Below are 27,512 nucleotides of genomic sequence, written 5' to 3' on the forward strand. Positions count from 1 at the left end.
TAAAAGTTGGTTGATGACTTTGTTGTTTTTCCAGGTGGTTGTGATACAGCCATTCTGTTTAGGAACCGTGGCTCTTTTTATTCTGGTTTCCTCTGCCATAATTCGAGTATTCTTTGCCTCTCAGCTTTATGAATCTTCTAAAGGTCTTTCTGCCTACAGCCTTGCCCTCCTCCAAGCTAGCACCCACATTAGTACCATGGTGGTCTGATCCTGTCACTCTCCTTGTAAGTCTGTTATTTGCTCTCCAGGGTCCTGTAGGGTAATGCATGGCCCCCTCATGACTTGTCCTGTATCTACTCATTCTAGCATCGTCTCTGTTTCCTTACTTGCACATTATATTCTAGCACAGTAGTGTCCATTAGAAGTAGAATGTGAGCCCCAATTTAAAATTTTCTAGTAGCCGCATTAAAGATATAAAAAGAAACAAGGTGAACTATAGTAATGGCATCACTTAGTGAGAATCTGTTCTGCGAAATGTGTCATTTTATGAACACGATAGAGCACACTTACACAAACCTAGATGGATAGCCGACTACATACCTAGACTGTATGGAATAGCTTATCACTCCTAGGCCACAGACCTGTATGGCATGTTATTGTTCTGAGTCCTGTAGGCAGTTGTAACACAATGGTATTTGTGTGTCTAAACATATCTAAGCATAAAAGTATAGTACAAATGTGGTATAAAAGATAAACAGTGGGCCAGGCATGGTGGCTCACACCTGTAATCCCAGTATTTTGGGAGGCCGAGGCGGGCAGATCACCTGAGGTCAGGAGTTCAAGACCAGCCTGGCCAACATGGTGAAACCCTATCTCTACTAAAAATAAAAAAAATAGCCTTGTGTGGTGGCATACACCTGTAGCCCTGGCTACTCGGGAGGCCGAGGCAGGAGAATCTCTTGCACCTGGGAGGCAGAGTTTGCAGTGAGCTGAGATCACGCTACTGCATACCAGCCTTGGTAATAGAGCGAGACTCCCTCTCAAGAAAAGATAAACAGTGTTACACTTATGTAGTGTATCTATCATGCATGGAGCTTGCAGGACTGGAAGTTGCTCTGGGTGAACCTGTGAGTGAGTGGTGGGTGAATGTGAAGGCCTAGGACATGACTGTACACTATTTTAGATCTTACAAACACTATGTATTTAGGCTACACTCAATTTATTTAAAATTTTTTTTACAGTAATAAATTAACCTTAGTTTGCTGTAACTTTTTTACTTTAAACTTTTAAATTATTTTAACTTTTTGACTTGTAATAACACTCAGCTTAAGACAAATATGTTGTATAGCTGTAGAAAAATGTTTATCTCTTTATTTTATAAGCTCTTTTCAACTTAAAAATTGTTTTTTTTAAAACTTTTTAAAATTTTTTGTTAAAAACTAAGACACAAACACACACATTCATGTTAGCTTAGACATACACAGAATCAGGATCATCAATATCACTGTCTTCCACCTCCACATGTTGTCCCACTGGAAAGTCTTCAGGGGCAATAACAGGCATGGAGCTGTCATCTATGATAACAGTGCCTTCTGGAATAACTTCTGAAGGACCTGCCTGAGGTTGCTTTACAGTTAATTTTTTTTTATAAGTAGAAGGAGTAAACTGTAAAATAAAACATATGGTAAATACATAAACCAGTAACATAGTCATTTATTGTCATTATCAAGTATGTACTATACATAATTGCATGTGCTGTACATTTATACGACTGGCTGTGCTGTAGGTTCGTTAACTCCAGCATAATTACACACATTTGTGAGTAATGCATTGTACAGCAACGTTAGGATGGTTAGATGGCTATGATGTCACTAGGCAATAGGAATTTTTCTGCTCCATTGTAATCTTATAATTTTGTAGAACTGTTGTATGTGTGGTCTGTTGTTGACCGAAACATTGTTATGTAGCCCATGACTATATTTAACCCAGTATATTCCAAACATTATTTCAACATACAATTTTTTTTTTTTTTTTTTTTTTAGACTGAGTCTCACTCTGTCGCCTAGGCTGCAGTGCAGTGGCGCGATCTTGGCTCACTACAAGCTCCACCTCCCGGGTTCACGCCGTTCTGCTGCCTCAGCCTCCCAAGTAGGTGGGACTACAGGGACCTGGCTAACCACACCCGGCTAATTTTTTGTATTTTGTTTAGTAGAGACGGGGTTTCACCGTGTTAGCCAGGATGGTCTCAATCTCCTGACCTCGTGATCCGCCTGCCTCAACCTCCCAAAGTGCTCTTTTCAACATAAATATTAAAAAATCAATATGGAATTTATAGAGGTAGAAAGTATAATAGGGCTTATCAGGGGTTAGAAGAAGAGAATGGGAATTCTTGTTGAATGACAGTTTCTGTTTGCAAGGATGAAGTTGTTCTGGAAATGGGCGATGGTGATGGTTGCACAGCAGTGTGAACATACTTATTGAATTGTACACTTAAAAATGGCTAAAATGGGCCAGCCATGGTGGCTCAGGCCTATAATCCCAGCACTTTGGGAGGCCAAGTCTAGAGGATCGCTTGAGCTCATGAGTTCGAGACCAACCTGGGCAACATTGCGAAACCCCATCTCTACAAAAATAATACAAAAAAAAAAAAAAATTACCCAGGCATCGTAGGGAGTACCTGTAGTCACAGCTACTTGGGAGGCTGAGATAGGACGATGGCTTGAGCTCAGGAGGTGGAGGTTGCAGTGAGCCAAGATCGTGCCACTGCACTCTAGCCTCTGCAGTAGAGCAAGACTTTGTCTCAAAAAAAAGAAAAAAGGCTAAAATGGTAAATGTTATGTTACATATATTTTACCACAGTAAAGAAGTCACCATAAAAATCAGTATGGGGCTGGGCGTGGTGGCTCACACCTGTAATCCCAGCACTTTGGGAGGCCGAGGCGGGTGGATCACCTGAGGTCAGGAGTTCAACACCAGCCTGGCCAACATGGTGAAACCCCGCCTCTACTAAAAATACAAAAATTAGCCGGGTGTGGTGTCGGGCGCCTGTAGTCCCAGCTACTCAGGAGGCTAAGGCAGGAGAATTGCTTGAACCCGGGAGGCAGAAGTTGCAGTGAGCTGAGATTGCGCCATTGTACTCCAGCCTGGGGTAAGTATTCAAACGTAAGTATTCAAAAATTTAGTGCATATTTTACATGTATAGTACATCTTACATTTGGTTTTTTTGTTTGTTTCTGTTTTTGTGATTGAGTCTTACTCTGTCCCCCAGGCTATAGTGCAGTGGTGCGATCTCAGCTCACTGTAACCTCTGCCTCCCCGATTCAAGTGATTCTCATGTCTCAGCCTCCTGAGTAATTGGTACTACAAGCACACGCCACCAGGCCTGGCTAATTTTTGAATTTTTATTAAAGATGGAGTTTCACCATGTTGGCTAGGCTGGTCTCAAACTCCTGATCTCAGGTGATCCTCCCACCTTGGCCACCCAAAGTACTGGGATTACAGGCGTGAGCCACCACGCCCGCCTACATTTTACATTTGTTTAAATGTTTCACCTATCCTGTGGTGCTTCCTGCCCTTCCCATTTGTGCACAAGCTATTCCCTCCACCTGGAGTGCCCTCCTCCTGTCTGGCTCCTGCACCTGGAGAACTCTTGCTCCTGTTTGAATGCCAGTCTCAGACACTATCTCTCTCAGCAAGTGTTTTCTCTTTTTTTTTTTTTTTTTTGAGACAGAGTCTTGCTCCGTCGCCCAGGCTGGAGCACAGTGGCACGATCTCAGCTCACTGCAACTTCCGCCTCCCAGGTTCAAGCGATTCTCCTGCCTCAGCTTCCTGAGTAACTGAGACTACAGGTGCATGCCACCACACCTGGCTAATTTTTGTAATTCTTGGTAGAGACGGGGTTTCACCATATTGGTCAGGCTGGTATTGAACTCCTGACCTCAGGTGATCCACCCGCCTCGGCCTCCCAAAGTGCTGGGATTACAGGCATGAGCCACCACACCTAGCCGTGTTTTCTCTTAATAATACCCCAACTCGGCCAGGTGTGGTGGTTCATGCCTGTAATCCTAGCACTTCGGGAGGTTGATGTGGGCAGATCACTTGAGCTCAGGAGTTTAAGATCAGCCTGAGCAACCTGGTGAAACCCTGTTTCTACCAAAAATACAAAATATTAGCTGGGGTGTTGGAGCTTAGGAATTTGAGACCAGCCTGGGCAACTCGGCAAAACCCCATTTCTACTAAAAATGCAAAATGTTAGTTGGGGTGCTGTCATGCACCTGTGGTTGGTCCTAGCTACTTCGGGGGTTGAGGTGGGAGGATCACTTGAACCCAGGAGGTCAAGGGTGAGCTGAGATTGTGACATGGCACTCCAGCTTGGGTGACAAAGTGAGGCCCTGTCTCAAAAAAAATAAAAATAAAAACAATATCTCCACTCTTTCCTCAAGTCCAAGCCATTCGTGTACCTGTATGTGCTTCACCTGACGGTGTTATCTCAGTCTTCGCAACTTGTTCATTATGTATATTTTTCCTTGGCTAAATCATGAATTTTTTGAAGGCAAATTGTGCCTTTCAACTCTTTTTACCCAGGGTCTATCACAGTGTCTGACTTATATAATGTGTTATATAAAAGTTTGCTGAATGAATCCTCTAGCTGGAAAAGAAAAAAAACATGCAGTTCACAAAACCTCTCCAAATAAAAATGAATTAATAAAAGCATATGTTAGGAGATGTTATTTTCTCTGAAAACAGATACTCAGTTTTGTACATAAAATTATGTTTGAGAGGGAAGTATAATCAAGATGCAAATTGGCCTCAATATATGAAACATTTGGCTGAAACAGACAAGATGAAATTTAGAAGAAGCATTTTTGATTTAAGTGCAAAATATAAATTACAAATATTTAAAATGGAGAGCCTGATTTGGCGTCAGTAAATTTTAATTTACTGCAAACTTTATATGACCCAACAATGAGATTCTGTTACGAAAAAATATATCATTTCATACAGCATTAATAAAATATAGGGTCCAGCTGCTGGGATGTAATACTGTCACTGTAGCCTGCATCAGTTAGACCGTGTCTCAAGTTTGTTTTTTTGAGACAGGGTCTCACTCCTGTCGCCTAGGCTGGACTTTAGTGGCGTGATCACGGCTCACTGTAGCCTTGACTTCCCAGGCTCAGGTGATTCTCCCACCTCAGCCTCCTCAGTAGCTGGGACTATAGGTGTGTGCCACCACGCGTGGCTAATTTTTTGTAAATTTTTTTTTTTTTTTTTTTTAGTAGAGATGGGATTTCACCATGTTGCCCTGGGTGGTCTTGAACTCCTGGCACTAGCTACTTCGGGGGTTGAGGTGGGAGGGGTTCAAGCAGTCCACCTACCTTAGCCTCCCAAAGTGCTGGAATTACAGGCCTGAGCCATCATGCCTGGCCTCAAGTATTGCGTATAGACCTAAATGCCGCATTTGAAGAGATACATTGACAAAGTTGGAACTGCGCAGAAGGCCTTGGCCAGGAGAGTCTATAAGCCAGGTCACAGGAAGACTATAAGGGGAATCTCAGAGCTCTCTTCACCTCTTTAACAGGGAGTAAACACTTGTCATTGCAGAGGCTATCAAAGAGGGCAATTTGTGAGTAGGCAGCTTTTACAGAACGCAAGGACTTTCAACAAAAACTGCCTCTGAAGGTGATGAACTCAGATACTGGAAGTATTCAATCAGAGACTAGGTCATGATCTGTTGGGATTATCATGGAAAGGATTCTTGAATTGGGTGGGAGCTGAACTTGACTCCAAAATTTTAACTCTGATTCTTTGATTTCCTTCAATAGAAGTTCTGTGGTTTTGTAGTAATAGCTAACATTTATAGAATCCTAATGTTCTAGCCAACATACTAGGTGAATTTTATTGATTTTACTTAAGCCTCACAGTAATCATACATAATAGGTATTCCTGTTTCACAGATGAGGAGACTGTCCTTCCTGTCTCACAGATGAGGAAACTGAGGCTTAGCGAAGTTTGGTAAATTGCCTAAGTTCCTACAGCTAGTGAGTAACAGAGGCTGGATTTAAACCTAGGCTATTTGACATTAGGGCTTGTGTTGTCTAGCATATACTACTTTCCAAACACTTTAAACATAATCATTTAACTCATTAAAGTATGATTTATTCCAAGAATATGATTATGTGTTTTGTCAAGTGGGATATTTACTTGCCTATCTCTAAAGAGCACCAGTTTAAAAAGAGTGTATTTTTCTAATTACAAATATGTACATATTCGTATAAAATTTGAAAAATAAAAATTGTTCATAATCCTACTATCATTAGGTAGCCATTGATACTTAGCTGGGCATATTGGCTCACACCTATAACCCGAGCACTTTGGGAGGGTGAGGCAGGAGGATCACTTGAGGCTAGGAGTTTGAGAGCAGCCTGGGCAACATAGTGAGACCCCCATCTCTACAAGAAATCAAAAAATGTGCTGAGCATGGTGACGTGCACCTGTACCCCCAGCTATTCAGGAGGCCAAAGTGGGAGCCCGGGAGGTTGAGGCTGCAGTGAGCCGTGATTGTGCTACTGCAGTCTAGCCTGGACAACAGAGTGAGACTCTGTCTCAAAAAAAGAAGTTTTATGTTCAATTAATTTATATAAAAAACTTAAGAATGACATTTTGTTTCACTCATGAGATTTGGTGAGGCATTGAAAAGCTTGGATCCCAGAGTAAACTGTTATCAAAGTTTGATTTTTTTCTGGCTCCCAGCCCAGTAGTGAACCATATTACTTCCTTATAACGTCGAGGCTCGATAAGGGGAAAAACTTTTTTTCATTTGAATAAACAGAATGTTGTAATCTGGTGATTGAATTAGAGACATTTATCATACAAATGTTAACATATAATACCTTGAGCTGAATTTCATTCATTCAGTAACTATTTACTGAGTATCATCAACTCTGTGCTGAGTCACCGGGGATATGGTGGTAACAAAGCCAGTTAAGGCTCCTGTTCTCATGGACAGACAATGAATGAACCAGCAGTCGTGCATTCATCAGTCAGGCCAACAGGCTGTTTCCAGATTTTGGCTGTTACAAACAAGTAACTGCTATGAACATTCTTATATGAGTCTTTTTATGAATAGATTTAATTTATCCAGCTTGGGACTCAGAGAATAGTACAAAATCTGGCCCTTTTCATACATTCCAAATCTTTATTCCATGAATGTTGGAGTTTCTCAGTCCATTTGCCATGTCTCTGCTTTGTTGTGTATTCTTTCTGTTTTAAAAAAAATTTTAGCAAAGATGGGATCTCATTATGTTGCCCAGGTTGATCTTGAACTCCTGGGCTCAAGTGATCCTCCCACCTCCGCCTTCCAAAGTATTGAGATTACAGGTGTGAGCCACCATGCCTGGCCTCTGTATGTTTTCTACCTCTTTATCTGTCCACTACATTCTGGTGACTTCCTCAGATTTTTTTCTTCAATTCGTTAACTCTCTCTGTATGTGTGGTCTACATTTTAACTTGTCTATTGAGTATTGAGTTTTAAAAAATTTTTAATAACTATTTTTCATATCTAGAATTGTACATTTTTTGTCTTCGTTTTGGTTATTATTTTCATTAATATCTCTGAATATTCTTTAAAGTCCTTTTCAGATCTCAGGTATGGAAATATTTGACGACTCTGTGCACTATTTTTGTCGGCTTTAGGGTTTTGTTTTGTTGTGATTCATTGTGAGCCCCTTCGAGGGACTGATCTTCCATGGTAGTCCTGTATGTTTCCTACATGGAGTGAGTGGGGTGTGTGTGTGTGTTGTGATTGACTGTGCCTGGTTCCAATAGAATTTACCAGTTCTGCACCAGTTTAAATTCAGTTTATTGGCTTAGGTTGCCCTTTTATGAGGATAATGTGAACTTGAACCTTGTTTCTGCTTGAGCCATAGAGAAGTGTAGGCTTGAAGATTTGTCTTTTATTTTTTAATTAATTTTTTCTTTTTATTTGTTTTTTGAGACATAGTTTCACTCTGTTGCCCAGGTTGGAGCGCAGTGGCTGGATCTTGGCTCACTACAATCTCCACCTCCCAGGTTCTAGTAATTCTCATGCCTCAGCCTCTGGAGTAGCTGGGATTACAGGCGTGCACCACCACACCTGGCTAATTTTTGTATTTTTAGTAGAGAGATGGGGTTTCACCGTGTTGGCCAGGCTGATCTCAAACTCCTGGGCTCAAGCTGTGCACCCACCTTGGCCTCCCAAAGTGCTGGGATTACAGGTGTGAGCCACTGCACCCAGCTGAGGATTTGTCCTCTTTCGAGGGATTCTGTTCATGCCTTTAGCCTGGGGCAGGTGGCTTGCCCGGGCCAAGGTGGGCAAATACTTATGGTTTGTGGATAGTGTGGCACTCTCCTGGATTCCAGCTGTGTCCTGGGCCTGTGGCCTAGAGTTCTGCCTCTGGGTTGCTGATAAACTCCAGCGCTGGGTCTGATATGAGTTCTGGTCTCTGCCCAGCTTCATCTCCCACCTACCCACTTATTTTTTTTTTTTGAGACAGCGTCTCTGTCACCCAGGCTGGAGTGCAGTGGGTGCAGTGGCACACCATCAGAGCTCCCCGTAGCCTTGACCTCCTTAGCTCAAGCTATCCTCCCACCTCAGCCCTCTAAGTCGCTGATACTTCAGGCATGTGCCACCGCACCCAGCTAATTTTTTGTATTTTTGGTATAGACGGGGTTTCACCATGTTTCCCAGGCTGGTCTCAAACTCCTAGGCTCAAGCAATCCACCTGCCTTGGCCTCCCAAAGTGCTGGGATTACAGGCATGAGCCACTGCACTCAACCTTCCACCCACTTTGGGTTTCCTCTTCCTTTTCTGGCACCTGATGATTTCTTTCTTTCTTTTGGGGGCTTAACTGTGTATTACTTTTTTTTTTTTTTTTTTTTGAGACGGAGTCTCGCTCTGTCTCCCAGGCTGGAGTGCAGTGGCCGGATCTCAGCTCACTGCAAGCTCCGCCTCCCGGGTCCACGCCATTCTCCTGCCTCAGCCTCCCGAGTAGCTGGGACTACAGGCGCTCGCCACCTCACCCGGCTAGTTTTTTTTTTTTTTTGTATTTTTTAGTAGAGACGGGGTTTCACCGTGTTAGCCAGGATGGTCTCGATCTCCTGACCTCATGATCCACGCGTCTCGGCCTCCCAAAGTGCTGGGATTACAGGCTTGAGCCACCGCGCCCGGCCTGTGTATTACATTTTTATCTTTTCAGTGGCTTCTCCAGCATTTGCATTGGTTAGAGTGGAAAAGGGAAGGACTTTTATGTCTTCTCAGATTACTTTAATCAGAAGTTTCTCTGCACAAGTTATTTAATCTCATTAAGCCTCAGTTTCCTCTTCAATAAAAGCACTGGAGAAAATAACATATGAAATTCTTAGCACAGTTTCTGGAATAAAGTAAATGTTTTTAAAACAGCATAGCTATTACCACTTTTCATTATTACTGTAATAATTGCTGTGATTCAGTTTTTCTTCTCTAATACTCACATATCTATATAGGCATGATTATAATCCAGAAGTTGTTGTAAATACGAAATTTTTGTGGGCCCAGTGCAGTGGCTCACACCTGTAATCACAGCACTTTGGGAGGCTGAAGCTGGTGAATCACTTGAGGTCAGGAGTTCAAGACCAGCCTGGCCAACATGGTGAAACCCTGTCTCTACTAAAAATATGCAAATTAGCTGGATGTGGTGGCACACCCCTGTAGTCACAGCTGCTTGGGGGGCTGAGGCAGGAAAATCGCTTGAACCTGGGAGGCAGAGACTACAGTGAGCCAAGATCACGCCACTGTACTCAGACTGCAGTGAGCCGAGATCACACCACTGTACTCAGGTCTGGGCAACAGAGCGAGACTCCCTCCAATTAAAAAAAAAAATTTTTTTTATTATTGATGAAATTTTTAAAAAGTAATAAAAACCATACACATTCAGTGGGTAACCTTCAGCCACAGAGAAGTGTAGGCAGGGTGCAGCTGATTGCTCTGTCTTTGGGCAATTTAGCTTTTAGGCCAGAGGCCACGGATGGGTAGCCTGGTGCCTAGTGTGTTTTTGTTTGGCTGGCACAATATTTTTTAAAACTGTAAATTTATTGCCAGCATTTTAAAATGGTGACATTTCATATAAAATTCAGATTCCTGACTTCTCTTAAATAAGCAAAGTATTTGACCACTCTGGGCCTTCTTTCTGCACAGGGTCATCAGCTTGTGCCGAATGGTTGCTGCCCCATGTTTTCTCCCTGGCCCTGAGACCAAAGGCCATTTACTTTTTTTGTTTTTTGAGACAGAGTCTTACTCTCATTGTCCAGGCTGGAGTGCAGTGGTGTAGGTTCGGCTCACTGAAACCTCCACCTCCCAAGTTCCAGTGATTCTCCTGCCTCAGCTTCCTGAGTAGCTGGGATTACAGGTGCCTACCACCACACCTGGCTAATTTTTGTAATTTTAGTAGAGATGGGGTTTCACCATATTAGCCAGGCTGCTCTCAAACTCCTGATCTCAAGTGATCCACCTACCTCGGCCTCCAAAAGTCCTGGGATTACAGGCATGAGCCACCACACCTGGCCAGGCCACTTACTATTTACTGTTGCACTTCTACTGTTATTTTAATAGTACAGAAATAGTGCTGTATACTCATTTCTTTCTCACATATAGGAAAACAGAAACTACATGGAGAAAGCCACATGTTATAGAAAAATGAAAAAGGGACTATTTTGTGGCTTGCTTTATTTATTTACATTAACCTGCCTGGCGCTGTGAACACTTCAGTTTGCAACCTCCTTCTATGCATCTTGGATATCTCTCTAAGTTCTACCTTTTTCTTTTTCTTTCCTTATCCTTTCTCTTTTATATCCCCCTGCCTTACCCTACGATAACCGAATCAGTTTCTATGAAGAACTACTGAGCCTTCTGGAGCAACAGAAAGTGTTGACTCAAGCCTGTTTCCTCCACTCCCTCGCTGCCCCACCTTCCAGAGAAGTCAAAAAAATCTCCCTACCAACTGACTGAGGATTACATTTTTTTTTAATTGAGAAGCAAAAGTTTTCCTTCAACTGTTAGGTGATCAAAGGTTTAAAATGCAAAATACTTTGAAGAAGATCCATTAACTAAAAAATTCATTCATTAATCAGCAGTTAGAGGTGAGAGTCTAGCTTATTGTTTTTTTTTTTTCCTAGATCACACTTCATTGTGCAGATAGCATGTTGTTTTGATTGATATGATTTTATGTCATTAAGAGAGCCCTAGGGAACTGTCAGAGGGCAGGGAGATTTCCTGGGGTGAGGATGGAGATAGAGATGGAATACAGAGATTATAAAGATGAAGAAATTAAACTATTATACTATTTCACGTGGAAATTTATAGCAGTTCTTTTAGTTTGTGGGCATGGATATTGTAAATGGGACTTTTTTAGAGGAAAACTTGTTTATGTAAAGGTTTATATTCTGTATATAAATGTATTTTTGCCATTTGTTTTGCAGATTGTGGGATTAGTGATATGCTTTTCTAAAGAGTAGAAAAGTCGAAGATGTCTAGACAGAATTTTGTGGCTTTGACAGTGACTACCCTTCTGGGTGTGGCTATAGGGGGGTTTGTCCTCTGGAAAGGCATCCAGCGCCGCCGAAGGAGTAAAACGAGCCCTGTGACCCCACAGCCACAGCAGAAAGTGCTGGGCAGTAGAGAGCTGCCCCCTCCAGAAGATGATCAGCTGCACTCCAGTGCCCCCAGATCCTCGTGGGAGGAACAGATCCTTAAAGCAAAGGTGGTGACGGTGTCTCAGGAGGCAGAGTGGGATCAAATCGAGCCCTTGCTTAGAAGTGAATTAGAAGATTTTCCAGTACTTGGAATTGACTGTGAGTGGGTAAGTTAAAAAGCAAATGTTAAAAAAACAAAAACAAAAACAAAAAAACAACTTCTGCTTTTCCAACTGGGACCTTGGACAGTCAAGTAGAAAATAAGGTTAAAGGAGAATGAATTAGCTTGTTCTCAACTTGCTTGTAAGCAGATTTTAGCAGAGAAAACGAAGCTGCTGTTCCTCTCAGGATGGGGGAGTACTTACAATTATGGATTCTGGAGTCAAACCTATATGAATTCTATTTTCCCCACTTATTCTGTGAACTTGGGCAAGCTATTTAGCCTCTCTGAGTCTTTGGTTGGTTGGTTGGTTGTAATAGGAACATCATGGTACTTACTTCCAGTGGCTTTTCTAAGGGTTCAAATAACCCCTAGAAAGGATTCAGCACAGTGTTAACATGTAGTAGTAAGTGTTCATGAAATATTAGCCACAGTTAATATTTGTAGTAGCGTTTTCATTAGGATGCCATGGAGAAAATAAGGAAGTCTATTTAAATGGAAATTATTACTTAGGATTTTAAAAGATAACAGTTAACATTTGAAACATCATTTACTCTAAGCCATGTACTGTATGTTTTGCTTGCATCATCTCATTTAATTTTCACAGTATGGGCATAACTTGGAGATATTGCAGGTTCGATGTTAGACCATGGCAATAAAGCAAATATTGCAATAAAGTGAGTCACATAAGTTTTTTGGTTTACTAGTGCATATAAAAGTTATGCTTATGCTGAGTGTGGTGGTGGCTCGTGACTGTAATCCCAGCACTTTGGTAGGCTAAGGTGGGGAAAATCAGTTGAGGCCAGGAGTTTAATACCAGTCAGCCAGGTCAGCATAGCAAGACCCCATCTCTACAAAAAGAGAAATTAGCCAGGTGTGGTGACACCCACCTGTAGTCCCAGCAACTTGGACTGAGGCAGGAGGATTGCTTGAGCCCAGGAGGTTGAAGCTGTAGTGAGCTATGAACACATCACTGCACTTCAGCTTGAGTGACAGAGGGAGATCCTATCTCAGGGGGAAAAAAAAAAGTTATATTTGTACTATACTATAGTTTATTAAGTGTGCATTAACATTATATCTTTAAAAAGTACATACTTAGTTTATTGCTAAAAATTGTTAAAAATTATCTGAGCCTTCAGCAAGTTGTAATCTTTTTGCTGGTGGAGGGTCTTGGCTTGATATTGATGACTGCTGACTGATCAGGTTAGTGATTGCTAAAGGTTGGAGTGCCTGTGACAGTTTCTTAAAATGAGACAACAAAGAAGTTTGCCACATTGATTGACTCTTCTTTCATGAAAGATTTTTCTCTACTATGTGATGCTATTTGATAGCATTTTACCCACAGTAGAACTTCTTTCGAAATTGGAGTCAGTCCTCTGAAACCCTGCCATTGCTTTATCAACTAAGTTTATGGAATATTCTAAATCTTTTCTTGTCATTTCAGCAGTGTTCACAGCATCTTTACCAGGAGTAGATTCCATCTCAAGAAACCACTTTCTTTGCTCATCCACAAAAAGCAACTCTTCATCTGTTAAAGTTTTATCATGAGATTGCAGCAGTTTAATAACATCTTCAGTCTCCACCCCTAATTCTCTTTATCTTGCTCTATCCAGGAAATGTAATTAAGAGTCCCTAAGCAGGCCGGGCGCAGTGGCTCAAGCCTGTAATCCCAGCACTTTGGGAGGCCGAGACAGGTGGATCACGAGGTCAGGAGATCGAGACCATCCTGGCTAACGCAGTGAAACCCCGTCTCTACTAAAAAAAAAAATACAAAAAACTAGCCTGGCAAGGTGGCGGGCGCCTGTAGTCCCAGCTACTTGGGAGGCTGAGGCAGGAGAATGGCACAAACCCGGGAGGCAGAGCTTGCAGTGAGCTGAGATCCGGCCACTGCACTCTAGCCTGGGCGACAGAGCGAGACTCCGTCTCAAAAAAAAAGAGTCCCTAAGCAGAATGGCTCCGCAAAATCAGTTCACAGGTTGGTAGAAGAGGCTACTAGATGCCAACACTGTGATGACCAAAAAGAGAACACCTGACAGTGTGGGGAAAGCTTTGTAGTCACAAAAGCCCTTATACCACAGCTACTGAGGGTGTTTCTTTATATCAGCAATAGTAGTAGTAGTTTACACCAATGACCTTGGGCCATCAAGAAAGGATCAGTGATTTTAATCTGTTCTGTATAAAAAGTTACATCATTTTAGAACTGTTTACATCAGCAACAATAAAAGAAAACAGGGTTTAAGTGGTAAGCTTTAGCAGATTAGGAAAATTCACATGTGCCAAGCACCTGGATTATTCCAACTAAACAATGTATAACTTGAGCAACAACAGGGTAGACTGAAGTGAATAGTAATTGATCTAATAATACACTTTAATGGCTGGGTGTGGTGGCTCACGCCTGTAATCCCAGCACTTTGGGAGGCCGAGGCGGGCGGATCATGAGGTCAGGAGATCGAGACCATCCTGGCTAACACGGTGAAACTCTGTCTCTACTAACCATATAAAAAAATTAGCCGGGCATGGTGGTGGGCGCCTGTAGTCTCAGCTGCTCGGGAGGCTGAGACAGGAGAATGGCGTGAACTTGCAGTGAGCTGAGATCGCGCCACTGCACTCCAGCATGGGCGACAAAGCAAGACTCTGTCTCAAAATAATAATAATAATAATAATAATAAAATAAAATTTTAAAAAACACTTTAATTACTATAGCAGAGGCATAGATAAAGTGGCAAATAATCTAACCCCCACCTCATTTTGACTTTTGATGTGTATTAAACTCAGGTTGAATGCCACATTTCCCTTTAGGTATGACTGCATTTTCCTGATTGCTGTCATAAAAAACTCAATGAAAAAGTCATTCATGGCTTCTTTCCTTGTAAAAATAAGATAGAATACATTTAAGAGATGAATAGAAAACAAAAATAGGCTGGGTGCGGTGGCACACACCTGTAATCCTAGCACTTTGGGAGGCCGAGGTGGGCAATCACTTGAGGTCAGGAGTTCAAGACCAGCCTGGCAAACATGGTGAAACCCCCCCGCTCTCTACTAAAAAGACAAAAATTAGGTAGGCCTGGTCGCAGGCACCTGTAATCCTAGTTACTTGGGAGGCTGAGGCAGGAGAATCGCTTGAGCCCAGGAGGTGGAGGTTGCAGTGAGCTGAGATCCCGCCACTGCAGTCCAACCTGAGCGACAGAGCAAGTGAGACCCTGTCTCAAAAAAAGAAAAAACGAAAACAAAAATAAAAGGAAAAATCATCCATTCATGCTCTATTTATTCTCCATTCCTGTTTTGCTTTTTCATTCACTTTTATGTAAATGCTTATTCGATTATTAGTTTTGTTCTTCGTTGTTGTTTTTAGAGACAGGGTGGTGTCACTCTGTTTCCCAGGCTGCAGTGCAGTGGTACTATCATAGCTCACTGCAACCTCGAACTCCTGGGCTCAAATGATCCTTCTGTCTCAGCCTCCCAAGTAGCTAGGACTGTAGGTGTGTGCCACCACTGTCACTTGGTTCCAATGGTTGTTGATTTTTTTTTTTTTTTTTTTTTTTTTTTTTTTGAGACAAAGTCTTACTCTGTCACCCAGGCTGGACTGCAGTGGTGGGATTTTGGCTCCCTTTAGCCTTGACCTGCCTGAGGTCAGATGATTGTCCCACCTCAGCCTCCCGAGTAGCTGGAACTATAGGTGTGCGCCACCGCACCTGGCTAATTTTTTTTGTATTTTTCGTAGAGATGGGGTTTTGCCGTGTGGTTCAGGCTGGTCTCAAACTCCTGGACTCAAGCAATCCATTTGCCTTGGTCCCAGAAAGTGCTGAGATTACAGGCGTGAGCGGCCGTGCCTGGCCTATGTTCTTGCTTTATAGTCAATATTTGTTTAGATTTACCAAAGTGTTTACCTTCCTGTATTCTTCTTCTTTTTTTTTTTGTTGACAGGGTCTCACTCTTTTGCCCAGGCTGGAATGCAGTTGTTCAATCACAGCAAACTGCAGCCTTAACCTCCCAGGCCCAAGTGATCCTCCCTCCTCAGCCTCCTGAGTAGCTGGGATTACAGGTGTGAGCCACCACACCCCATCTCTTTTTCATAGAGACAGGATTTTGCTGTGTTGCCCAGGCTGGTCCCAAACTCCTAGGCTCAAGTGATTCTCCTGCCTTGGCCTCCCAAAGTGTGCTGGGGTTACAGGTGTGCATAAGCTAACATGCTGGGCCTTTTTTTTTTTTTTTTTTAAGAGATGAGGTCTTGCTCTTCTGTGCAGTTGTGTGATCATGGCTCACTGCAGCCTCAGACTCCTGGGCTCAAGTGATCCTCCTGCCTCAGCCTCCTGAGTAACTGGGACTACAGGCATGTGCCACTGCACCTGGCTAATTTTTTTTTTTTTTTTTTTTTTGTAGAAATGGGGTCTTGTGTTGCCCTGGCTGGTCTTCAACTCCTGGCCTCAAGTGATCCTCTCACTTGGTCCTCCTGCAAGCATAAGCCACTGCACCCAGCTGTATTTACCTTTTTCTTTTATTTTTTGAGACAGAGTCTCGCTCTGTCACCAAGGCTGAAGTACAGTAGCGTGATCTTGGCTCACTTTTCCTCCTGGGTTCAAGTGATTCTCCTGCCTCAGTCTCCTGAGTAGCTGGGACTACAGCACGCCACCACGCCTATCAAATTTTTTGTATTTTTAGTAGAGACAGGGTTTCACCGTGTTAGCCAGGATGGTCTTGATCTCCTGACCTTGTATTTACCTTTTTCTTTGCTCACCTTTTCTTATATCTCTGACCTTCTTTTGGGGATCATCTTCCTTAAAATCATTCTTTAATAGTTTAGGGCCCATTGATAATGAACTTTGTCATTTTGAAAATGTCTTTATTTTGATTTTAATCTTAAAGAGATTTTCTCTAGGTGTAAAGTTCTGGCTTGGCAGTTTATCATTTTCAAGATAGTATTCCATTGCTTTCTGGCTTCCATTATTGCTGCTGAAGATAACTTGCCAGTCTATATATCTTGATTCTTTGTAAGTAATGTAATTTATTCGTATCTCTTCTTAAGATCTTCTCTTTGGGTTTTTGGTTCTGAAGATTCACTATGATGAGTCTAGGTGTTTTATTTCTAGCTTGGGATTCAGAAAAATATCTGGATAATAGGACTGATACATTTTATCAATTTAAAACTTCTCTTTGAAGATTGTCTTTATCCTTTCTTCTTTCTTGCTGGATTTTTTTTTTTTTTTTTTTTTTTGAGACGGAGTCTTGCTGTTTCGCCCAGGCTGGAGTGCAGTGGTGCGATCTCTACTCACTGCAAACTCCGCCTCCCAGGTTCACACCATTCTCCTGCCTCAGCCTCCCGAGTAGCTGGGACGACAGGCGCCCACCGCCATGCCCGGCTATTTTTTTGTATTTTTTTATTAGAGACAGGGTTTCACCATGGTCTCGATCTCCTGACCTTGTGATCCGCCTGCCTCGGCCTCCCAAAGTGCTGGGATTACAGGCGGGAGCCACCGTGTCCAGCCTCTTGCTGGAATTTAATATTTAACATATCTTAGTCCCTCTAGATTCATTGTATACAATTTCTTCTGGTCTCTTTTACAATTCCCTTTTTCTTTATTTGGCTTTGTCTAATCTGTTTAACCTGCCCCTGAGTCTTTTTTTAGACTTTTTTATTGTGAAATATAACACATCAAGAAAAGTGCCTGGAACAAAAATAAACACTGAATGATTTATGTAAAGAGAACAGCTGTGTAACTAGAAACTAGGTCAAGAAACACAAGATTGCTAGGACTCCAGAAGCTCCCGTTGTGCCCCCTTGCAATCATTGTCCCCTCACTGCCCTCTAAGGGTTACCATTATCCTGTCTCATGGTATTTACTTTCTTGTTTTCTTTATACTTCTACTACTTAGGCATGCCTCCCTAAGCACTGTAGTTTAATTTTATCTGTTTTTTAAATTTAGTATAAATGAATCATCGAGTATGTGCTCTTTTTTGGTCTGGCTTCTTTTTCCAAACATTGTGAGATTTACCTGTGTTGTGTGTGACTATGATTTGTTGCCATATAGTATTCCATGGTATAAATATACCATGACTTATTTTTCCATTCTATTACTGGACATATGTACACATATGTATCTATATATATACACACGCACATATATGTATCTATATATATACACATATGTGTGTATATATAGTGTATATGTAATATATAGTATATATATAGGGTATATGTATATATACACGTGTGTGTGTGTGTGTGTGTATAGAGTAAATATAATACAATATAGGCCAGGCATGGTGGCTCACACCTGTAATCCCAGCACTTTGGGAGGCCGAGGCAGGTGAATCACCTGAACCTGAGGTCAGGAGTTCAAGACCAGCCTGGCCAACATGGTGAAACCCCATCTCTACTAAAAACACAAAAATTAGCCAGGTGTGGTGGCGCATACAGGTATAATTCCGGTTACTCGGGAGGCTGAGGCAGGAGAATCGCTGGAACCCAGGAGGCAGAGGTTGCGGTGAGCTGAGATTGTGCCACTGCACTCCAGCCTGGGTGACAGAGCGAGACTCCATCTCAAAAAAAAAAAATGTGTATATATATGTGTTTGTGTGTGTGTGTGTGTGTATATAATACAATATATCATTTACATTTGGGGGCTCTTGCAAAGAATGGTGCAACTGAACATTTACATTCATTATTGGGCATATGTGTCTATGAGTGGAGTTCTGGGTCGTGGAGTTTGTGTGTGTGTGCATGTGCACGCACAACTTTAACTTTTATAAATGATGCCAAACTGTTTACCAAGATCTTTTTATGAATTTACCTTCCCATCAGTAGCATATGAATGATCCCATTGTTTCCAGCTGTTTTGAGAAGTGATTATACTAATTTAACCTCCCTACATTTGAAAAATGCCTTTGTTTTACATCCTTGTCCACATGTGGTACTGTCACATTTTAAAATTTTATCCATTCTGTTGAGCTTGTAGTAATAGTTCACTATTATTTTAATTTGCATATTCCTGATTACTAATGAAATTGAACATCTTTTTGTATTTTATTGGTCATTTAGATATCCTTTATGAAGTGTCCGTTCAAGTCTCTTGCCTCATTTTCTTTTTTTTTTCTTGCCTCATTTTCTATCGAGTTATCTTTATAGAAGTTCTTTATATATTCTGCATATGAACCCTCTGGGAGTTAAATTTATGTTGTAAACGTTTTCTCCCATTCCGTGAATTGCCTTTACATTCTTTTAATGTTTTCTTTTGATAAACAAGATCTGTGTAGTAAAGTTTATCAGGTCTTTTCTTATACACAGTCATGAACATATTCTCCCCACGTTATTTTCTTGGAGTTTTATGGTTTTAACCTTGGCAGTTCAGATTTACAATCCACCTGAAATTGATTTTTTAGGTATGTTTGTATATGATGTGCAGTAGGGTTAAGTTTAATTTTTTCTCCCAAAGGGATAGCCAATCTGCCTAGAATCACAGATTGAAAAGATAAACCTTTCCTGATTGCTCTGCAATGCCACTTTATCACAAAATGAGTGTCTGTATGTGTCTAGATCTGTTTTTGTCTTCTTGATTGTCTATTTTTCTATTCTCCCACCAATTATTATATATTTTTTTATTTACCTTTGCTTTAAAATAACTCTGGATATCTGGGACAGCAAGACCTGCCATCTTGTTCTTTTCCCACAATATCTTGGATAATCTTGATACTCTACGTTTTCTTTTGTGAGATGGAGTCTCACTCTGTCACCCGAACTGGAGTGCAGTAGCACGATCTCAGCTCACTGCAGCCTCCACCTCCTGCATTCAAGCCATTCTCCTGCCTCAGCCACCCGAGTAGCTGGGACAATAGGTGCCTGCTACCACACCTGGCTTGCATTTTCTTATACGTTTTAGAATCAATTTTCAGGTCCTATAAAATTTTCTTGAAATTTTAATTGAGATTGTATTGTATAGATAAGTTTGTAGGGAACTGACTCCTTTATATTATTGAAGGGTTTTTAAAAATTGACATGAAATTGTATGTATTATATATAATGTTTCATGCATATATACATTGTGGGATAATTAAATCTAGCTAATTAACAAATGCATTACTTCACATAGTTATCATTTTTTAATGATGAGAACACTTAGCATACAGTCTTTGCATTTTAGTAATACAATATATCATCATTAACTATAGTCACCATGCTGTACACCAGATCTCTTGAACTCATTCTTCCTATATAACTGTAATTATATATTCTTGATCAACATTTTCTCATCCTCCTCTCCTCCCAACCATCCTAGCCTGTGGTAACTACTATTCTACTCTACTTCTATGAGATCAACTCTTTTATTTTTTATTTTTGTTTTTTAGAGACATGTTCTCGCTCTGTCACCCAGGCTAGAGTGTAGTGGCGTGATCATAACTCACTACAGCATTGAGGTCCTAGGCTCAATCAGTCCTGCCTTACCCTCCCAAGTAGCTAGGACTACAGGCACACACTACTACAACTGGCTAATTCTTTTTTTTTTTTTAAGAGATGAGGTCTTACTATGATTCTTAGGCTAGTATTGAATTTCTGGCCTCAAGTGATCCTTCCACCTCAGCCTTCCGAGTAGCTGGGATTACAGAAGGGAGCTACAATGCCCACCAAGATCAACTTTTTTAGATTCCACATATGAGAGAGCTCATGCAGTATTTATCTTTCTGTGCCTGGCTTACTTCAGTTAACAACATAATGTCTTCCAGGTTTAGCCATGTTGTCACAAATGACAAGATTTCATTATTTTTTATGGACAAATAGTATTCCATTTTAGAGAGAAAGATATATATATATATCACATTTTCTTTATCCATTCATCGGTTGATGAACACTTAAGTTGATTCTATATCTTGGCTATTATGAATGGTGCTGCAGTAAACATGGGTGTGCAACTATCTCTTTGACATACTAATTTTATTTCACTTGAGTATATATCCAGTAGTAGAATTGCTAGACCACAATATTGAGTTTTTGAATCTAAGTATTTGTTTAGACCTTTAGTTTCTCTTAATAATGTATTTATAGTTTTCTGTGATTTTTAAATTTAAGTATAAATGGAGATTTTAAACATTTTTCTGTTTCTGGTACATGGAAATGCAATTGAGTTTTACATATTTCTCTTGTATTAAGGAACCTTTCTAAACTCACTTATTCTAATTACTTGTAGATTCTTTTGGATTTCTATATAGATTATTATCTTTGAAAATGACAATGTTATTTCTTTCCCGTCCTTGACATTTTTTCTTTCTTTTCTTGCCTTGTTGTACCTGGCTAGGATCACAGTACAGCGTTCAGTAGATGTGGTGATAGTGGACATCCTTGACTTATTCCCTAACTCAAAATGACAGCTTTTAACATTTCACCTTGAAGTATAATATCTGCAGTAGGTTTGTAGATCCCTTTATCAGATTAAATATGTTCATTTCTACTCTTGGTTTGCTAAGAGTTTTTTTTTTTTTTAAATCATGAACAGTTGGTGAATTTAATCAAATTTTTCTGCATTTCTTGAGATAATTATGTATCTTTTCTCCTTTATTCTGTTATTGTGTTGAAATACATTGATTTTTGAATTCCTGGGATAAATCCAACTGGACCATGATGTCTTATTCTTTTTATACATTGCTAAGTTCATTTTGCTAATGTATTTTAGAGGATTTAAAACAAAATATGAGTCATATTGGCCTATAATTTGTCTTTCTTAAAATTGCCTTGTCAGGCTATGTATGTATTTATTTATTTTTGAGACGAAGTCTCGCTCTTTCACCCAGACTGCAGTACAGTGGCACGATCTTGGCTCACTGCAACCTCTGATTCCCGGGTTCACGAGATTCTCATGCCTCAGCCTCCCGAGTAGCTGGGATTGCAGATGTGTACCACCACACCCAGCTAATTTTTGTATTTTTAGTAGAGACAGGGTTGCACCATGTTGGCCAGGCTGGTCTCAAACTCTTGACCTCAGGTGATTCGCCTGCCTTGGCCTCCCAAAGTGCTGGGATTACAGGCATGAGCCTCTGCACCCGGCATTTTTTTTTTTTTTTTAAAGAGACAGAGTTGGGCTGGGTACAGTGGCTCACTCCTGTAATCCCAGCACTTTGGGAGGCTGAGGCGGGTGGATCACAAAGTCAGGAGTTTGAGACCAGCCTGGCCAACATGGCGAAATCCCGTCTCTTCTAAAAATACAAAAATTAGCCGGGATTGCTGGCGGATGCCTGTAATCCCAGCTACTGGGGAGGCTGAGGCAGGAGAATTGCTTGAAACCTGAAGGCAGAGGTTGCAGTGAGCCAAGATTGCGCCACTGCACTCCAGCCTGGTCAACAAGAGTGAAACTCTTTCTTAATCAGTCAATCAATAAGAGATAGAGTTATCCTTTTCCCTAGGTTGGAGTGCAGTGGCTCAGTCATAGCTCACTGCAGCCTCAAATTCCTGGGCTCAAGCGATCCTCCCACCTCAGCCTCACAGGTAGCTGGGACTACAGGTACACACCACCACACCTGGCTAATTTTTTTATTTTTTTGTGGAGATGGGGGTCTCGCTGTGTTGCCCAGGCTGGTGTCAAACTCCTGAGCTCAAGCAGTCCTCCTGCCTCAGCCTCCAAAAGTGCTGGGATTATAGGTGTGAGCCACTGTGGTTGGCCATTGTCAGGCTTTGATTTTAAAAAGTTATGCTAGCTTCATACAACAAATTAGGGGTGTTTCCTATTTTTATGTTCTCTGAAAGAGTTTGTGTAAGATTGTCTTTCTTTTTTACTTAAATGTTTAGTTAGAATCTACTGGTGAAGCCATCTGGAGTTTTCTTTTAAGGGACTTTTTGAATTATGGATATAATTTCTTGAATCATTATGGAGCTATTCATATTTTATATTAATGTCTCAGTTTTGATAAATTATTTCATCTATCATCTAAATATGTTATCTTTTAAAATGTTTAATTATTGGCATAAACCAAGCATAGTGGCTCATGCCTGTAATCCCACCACTGTGGGAGGCTGAGGCGGGAGGATCATACTTCAGGCTAGGAGTATGAGACCAGCCTGGGCAACACAATGAAAATCTGTCTTTACAAAAAATTTTAAAAATTAGCCTGGCATGGTGGTGTGAATCTGTAGTCCCAGATACTCAGGAAGCTAAGGTGGTAGGATGGCTTGGGCCCAGGAGTCCAAGGCTGCAGTGAGCTATGATCACGCCACTGCACTACAGCCTGGGCAACAGAGTGAGACCATGTCTCCCCCTCCAAAAAAAAGTATTGACTGGCTGGGCGAGGTGGCTCATGCCTATAATCCCAGCACTTTGGGAGGCCAAGCAGGTGGATCACGAGGTCAGGAGTTCAAGACCAGCCTGGCCAACGTGGTGAAACACCGTCTCTACTAAGGATACAAAAAAAATAAAAAATAAAAAAGCCAGGCGTTGTGGTGCACACCTGTAATCCCAGCTACTTGGGAGGCTGAGGCAGGAGAATCGCTTGAACCCAGAGGCAGAGGTTGCAGTGAGCCGAGATTGTGCCATTTCACTCCAGCCTGGGTGACAGGGTGAGACTCTGTCTCAAAAAAAAAAAAAAAAAAAAAAAAAAAAAAAAAAAAAAAAAATTATTGGCATATGTTTGTTTATGATATCCTCTGACAATTTTTTCCCCGTTTGGTAGATATCTAGGAATGTCTCTTTTTCATTCCTGACTTTGCTTACTTGTGCTTCTTTCTTTTTTCTCGATAATCCCTTCCATGGGTTTATCAATTTTATTAGTGTTTTCAAATAACCAGCTTTTTACTTTGTTGATCTTCTTTATATTTGTGGTTAATTGATTTCTGCTCTTATTTCTATTGTTTCTTTCCTTCTGTTCTCTTGGGTATGATTTCTTATTCATTATTCTTCAACCAACTTTAGTCTGAGATCTTTCCATATTACTCCACTGAAACTGATCAAGTTGATGGCTTTCTTGTTTTCTAGTCCAGTGGACACTTATTTGGACTCATTATTCTTGCTCCCAAAAGCATCACACTCACATTCTTCTGTCTTCTATCTTGTTTTACCTGATATCTAAATATTGAAATGGATCAGGCTTGGTCTCTTCTGTATCCACCCCAGATATTACAAACTCAGATGCCTACAAGAGCCAAACAGATTCCGTAAATGAATGATAGAGAGTTATTGTTTGCATTTTTTAATACATAGGAATATTCTCAAATTCATAAGGAAATATATTACTTTTCATTTTTTCTTTAAACATAAGGCCTCTAGGGTCTTTCATTTTTGTGGTTTTACTAGCAGCATAGATCCTGAGAAATATTTCTTTGTATTAGAAAAATGGTTGTGTACAAATATGATGGGAAGTGGAAGATGACAGTTGGCTTCAGTTGAAAAGACATCCTGGTGAATTAGAGAATTCATGCCTCATATAAATGAGAAAGCTGCCATATAGTTCAAGCCAACTGTTATTGGATTGTCCAGTTCTTTAAAAAGAAACTTGGAGTATGGATTTTTTAAAATGTGACTCTACTAATTTTAAAATTCTGGCATAAGTTTTTAAATACTTGGAGATCAAAAATAATATTATAATAAAAGCATGTCTGTGAGTCAGCAGATGGATCCGTGGGCCACTAATTTATGTCTTCTAATTTACATTCCTTTCCTGTATTCTCATCTAATTGTATGGCTTTAAATACCATTGATATGGTGATTACTCTCAAAATCAGAATGCCAATCTTTCATATCCACCTGCCTACTTGACATCTCTCCTTGAATGTCTAATAGTCATCTCAACCTTAACATGTTCCTAACAGAACTCATTCTTGATTTTTCTTCCCAAACTTGTTATCCCTAGTCTTCCCCACCTTTAAGATTAAAATCAGTGAGACATTCTTCTCTCTGAGGGTTGTCCAACAGGATGGTGATATGATTGAAAGTCAGAGATAAACAGACAGTTATAATATGTTAAATTTCTTTAATGGCAAAATATATGCAAATTCAAAGAAGTGGTTATACAAAGCAGGAAATAACACAGCATGCTATCTCAAAGAGGTATGGGTTTCTTTGAGTTACCTATAATGAGGTGTAACTGTGGATAAATCACCAGTACAAAATGAGTATCCTGCCATGTTTTAGAAGCTATTATTGCCCTTCTCCTGAGGCAGGTGGAGACATTAAATACCTTTTTGGTCTTCTGACTCCTGCCTGGTCCTTTCTGGAGACTCTGGCTACATATTTCCTTGCATAACAGGTACAAATAATTGATGCAATAAAGGTTGAGCAAGGTGATTTTCCCAAAACCATCATCCTGTAGACCCAGTGTATTAGTCTATTCTTGCCCTGCTGTAAAGAAATACCTGAGACTGGGTAATTTATAAAGAAAAGAGGTTTAATTGGCTGTACAGGAAGCATGGCAGCATCTGCTTCTGGGGAGGCCTCCAGGAGATTTTACTCATGGTGGAACGCAAAGCGGGAACAGGTGCCTTACATGGAAGGAGCAGGACCAAGATGGCGGGGAGGTGCCACACACTTTTCTTTTTTTCTTTTTTCTTTTTTTTTTTGGGGGACAGGGTCTCACTCTATCACCCAGGTTGGAGTGCAGTGGCGTGATCTTGGCTTACTGCACTCTCCACCTCCCAGCCTCAAGTGATCCTCCCACCTTGGCCTCTGGAGTAGCTGGGACTACAGGCGCACACCACCATACCCATCCCCATGTGGTCCAGGCTGGTATCAAACTCCTGGACTTAAGCGATCCGCCAATCTTGGCCTCCCAAAGTGCTGGGATTATAGGCATGAGCCAGCACACCCAGCCACCACACATTTTTAAACAACCGTTATCTTGAGAACTTACTCAGTATGCAGTACCAACGGGGAAGGGTGCTAAAGCATTTATAAGAACTCCATCTCATGATCCAGTCATCTCCCACCAGGCTCTACCTCCAACATTGGGGATTAGAATTCAACATGAGATTTGGGTGGGGACACAGATCCAAACTATATCACATCCCTACTACCTCCTGAGTCTAAGCTTCAAGTATCTCTCACCTGGACTATTGCAAATCTTCCCCTGACCGGCCTCCCGCTTTGACTCTTGCACATGTAGCAATCCTTTCTCTGTACAGTAACTAACAAAAATGCAGATCAGATTGTGTCAGTCCTCTGCCCAAAATCTTTCAATTGCTTAGAGTAAAATGCAGATGGCCAGGTGCAGTGGCTCACGCCTGTTATCTCAGCACGTTGGGAGGCCAAGGTGAGTAGATCACGAGGTCAAGAGATCGAGACCATCCTGGCCAACATGGTGAAACCCCATATGTACTAAAAACACAAAAATTACCTGGGCGTGGTAGCAGGCACCTGAAGTCCCAGCTACTCAGGAGGCTGAGGCAGGAGAATCGCTTGAACCCGGGAGGCGGAGGTGGCAGTGAGCTGAGATCACACCACAGCACTCCAGCCTGGCAACAGAGTGAGACTCCGTCTCAGGAAAAAAAAGAATAAAACGCAAATGTCTCAATTACCTACACGCTCTTAAGGTCTTACTTGCTGTAGCTTCTTTCAGCATCTCTGATTTTGTCTCCTCCTACTCTCTTCCCATCCTACTCTTACCAGCATCTAGCCACACTGGGCCTTAGTTCTGTTGCCTGAACAGGGTAAACTCATTCCTATCTCAAAACCCTGGCCTAAATTTAACTGATACATAAACTCCACAAACTAGGGGTGCTCATTAGTTAACCTGTTCCAGCCCAGAAGATGGTCCCATGTCATTCTTTGCTGCCTTCATGAAGTCATTTGAAGAATCACAGGCCATTCCAGAAACTATTTTTTAAGAATGCTGTTTCGTTTTGTTGGTTTTTTTCTTTTAAGAATACTGAAGCCAAAATGGATTATGCCCTGGCTTCTGGAAGGAGGACTCTAACCCAGTGTTCTCTAAATGAATCACTGAAACAGCAGAGTGTTACAAATTCTATCTGTAATGATTGTTGGTATTACTCAGTTAAACTTTGTGTTTTGTGTATCTATAACACATTAATGCAGTAATATATGTGTGTAATTTATAAATATGTAGTATATGTCTCAAACTTTTATATATGTTGGCTAATTTTAAAAACCCTAGATTAAATAATGCTAATAAGACCACTGGATTAAATAATGCTAATGAAATTAAAACGTGTCTAATGAATAAAAACGTGTTTTTAATGATGTTGATAAGCCAGGGTTTCTTGTTTTCCATGAGTAGTGATGTCAGGGCAAAAAGACATTAGAAAGCAAAAGGGGGGAAATATGAGAAATAAAGACTAGGTATCTTATTCTTTAAGCTAAATTGACTGTCCTAGAACCATTATTCTTCCAATTATATATTCAATATAAGTTATGTAGCTAGAGGAATCATAAACATTTGGATTCCTAGTGAGAAAACTTTGATTATAGTATATTGGATCTTAAGCACAATCCAGAAACATTAAAGACAACTCAATTTACGTATCTATCTATTTATCTAGTTATTTAATGTATTTTATCTTTTTCTTTTCTTTTTACTCACCACTATATTAGCAAGGAAATCAATGTATGGTAGACAATGAGACGTGACTGTAAAGAGGTACAAATATCCAACCTTAGAAATTTGTAGTGAGTTTTATGTCAAATTAGCAGTACTAGCTATTAGAAGTAGAGATTTATAGCTTTTTCTTGGAGAAAGCTGGTATCACAGAGGGAAGGAACTACTCATTAATTTTTAAAAAGGTGA

The 27,512-nt window shown here is 40.8% G+C and overlaps 1 protein-coding gene and 1 long non-coding RNA gene across 8 annotated transcripts in view; one reads left to right on the top strand and one right to left on the bottom strand.

The window, feature by feature from the left end:
• LOC112628859 overlaps positions 1-16,707 on the bottom strand; it is a 29,566-nt gene extending 12,859 nt beyond the window's left edge. Inside the window, exon 1 of the long non-coding RNA XR_003120489.1 lies at positions 16,523-16,707. This is a non-coding gene — a long non-coding RNA (uncharacterized LOC112628859). The remainder of the gene's footprint in view (positions 1-16,522) is intronic.
• EXD2 (exonuclease 3'-5' domain containing 2) overlaps positions 1-27,512 on the top strand; it is a 50,882-nt gene that overhangs the window by 6,621 nt on the left and 16,749 nt on the right. For 2 of the 7 annotated variants that reach the window (XM_025392146.1, XM_025392147.1), the window contains exons 2-4: positions 5,895-5,978; positions 11,431-11,810; positions 12,124-12,209. The exons of 1 other annotated variant lie outside the window; for it this stretch is intronic. Coding sequence is in view for 4 of the 6 variants with exons in the window: in XM_025392142.1 (XP_025247927.1) it covers positions 11,478-11,810 (333 nt within the window). In the remaining 2 variants the exon portion in view is untranslated. The remainder of the gene's footprint in view (positions 1-5,894; positions 5,979-11,430; positions 11,811-12,123; positions 12,210-27,512) is intronic. 4 more of the 7 variants (XM_025392142.1, XM_025392144.1, XM_025392143.1 and 1 more) reach the window with 2 other exon arrangements.

The sequence above is a fragment of the Theropithecus gelada genome, chromosome 7b (genome assembly GCF_003255815.1).
Source record: "Theropithecus gelada isolate Dixy chromosome 7b, Tgel_1.0, whole genome shotgun sequence".
NCBI lineage: Eukaryota > Metazoa > Chordata > Mammalia > Primates > Cercopithecidae > Theropithecus > Theropithecus gelada.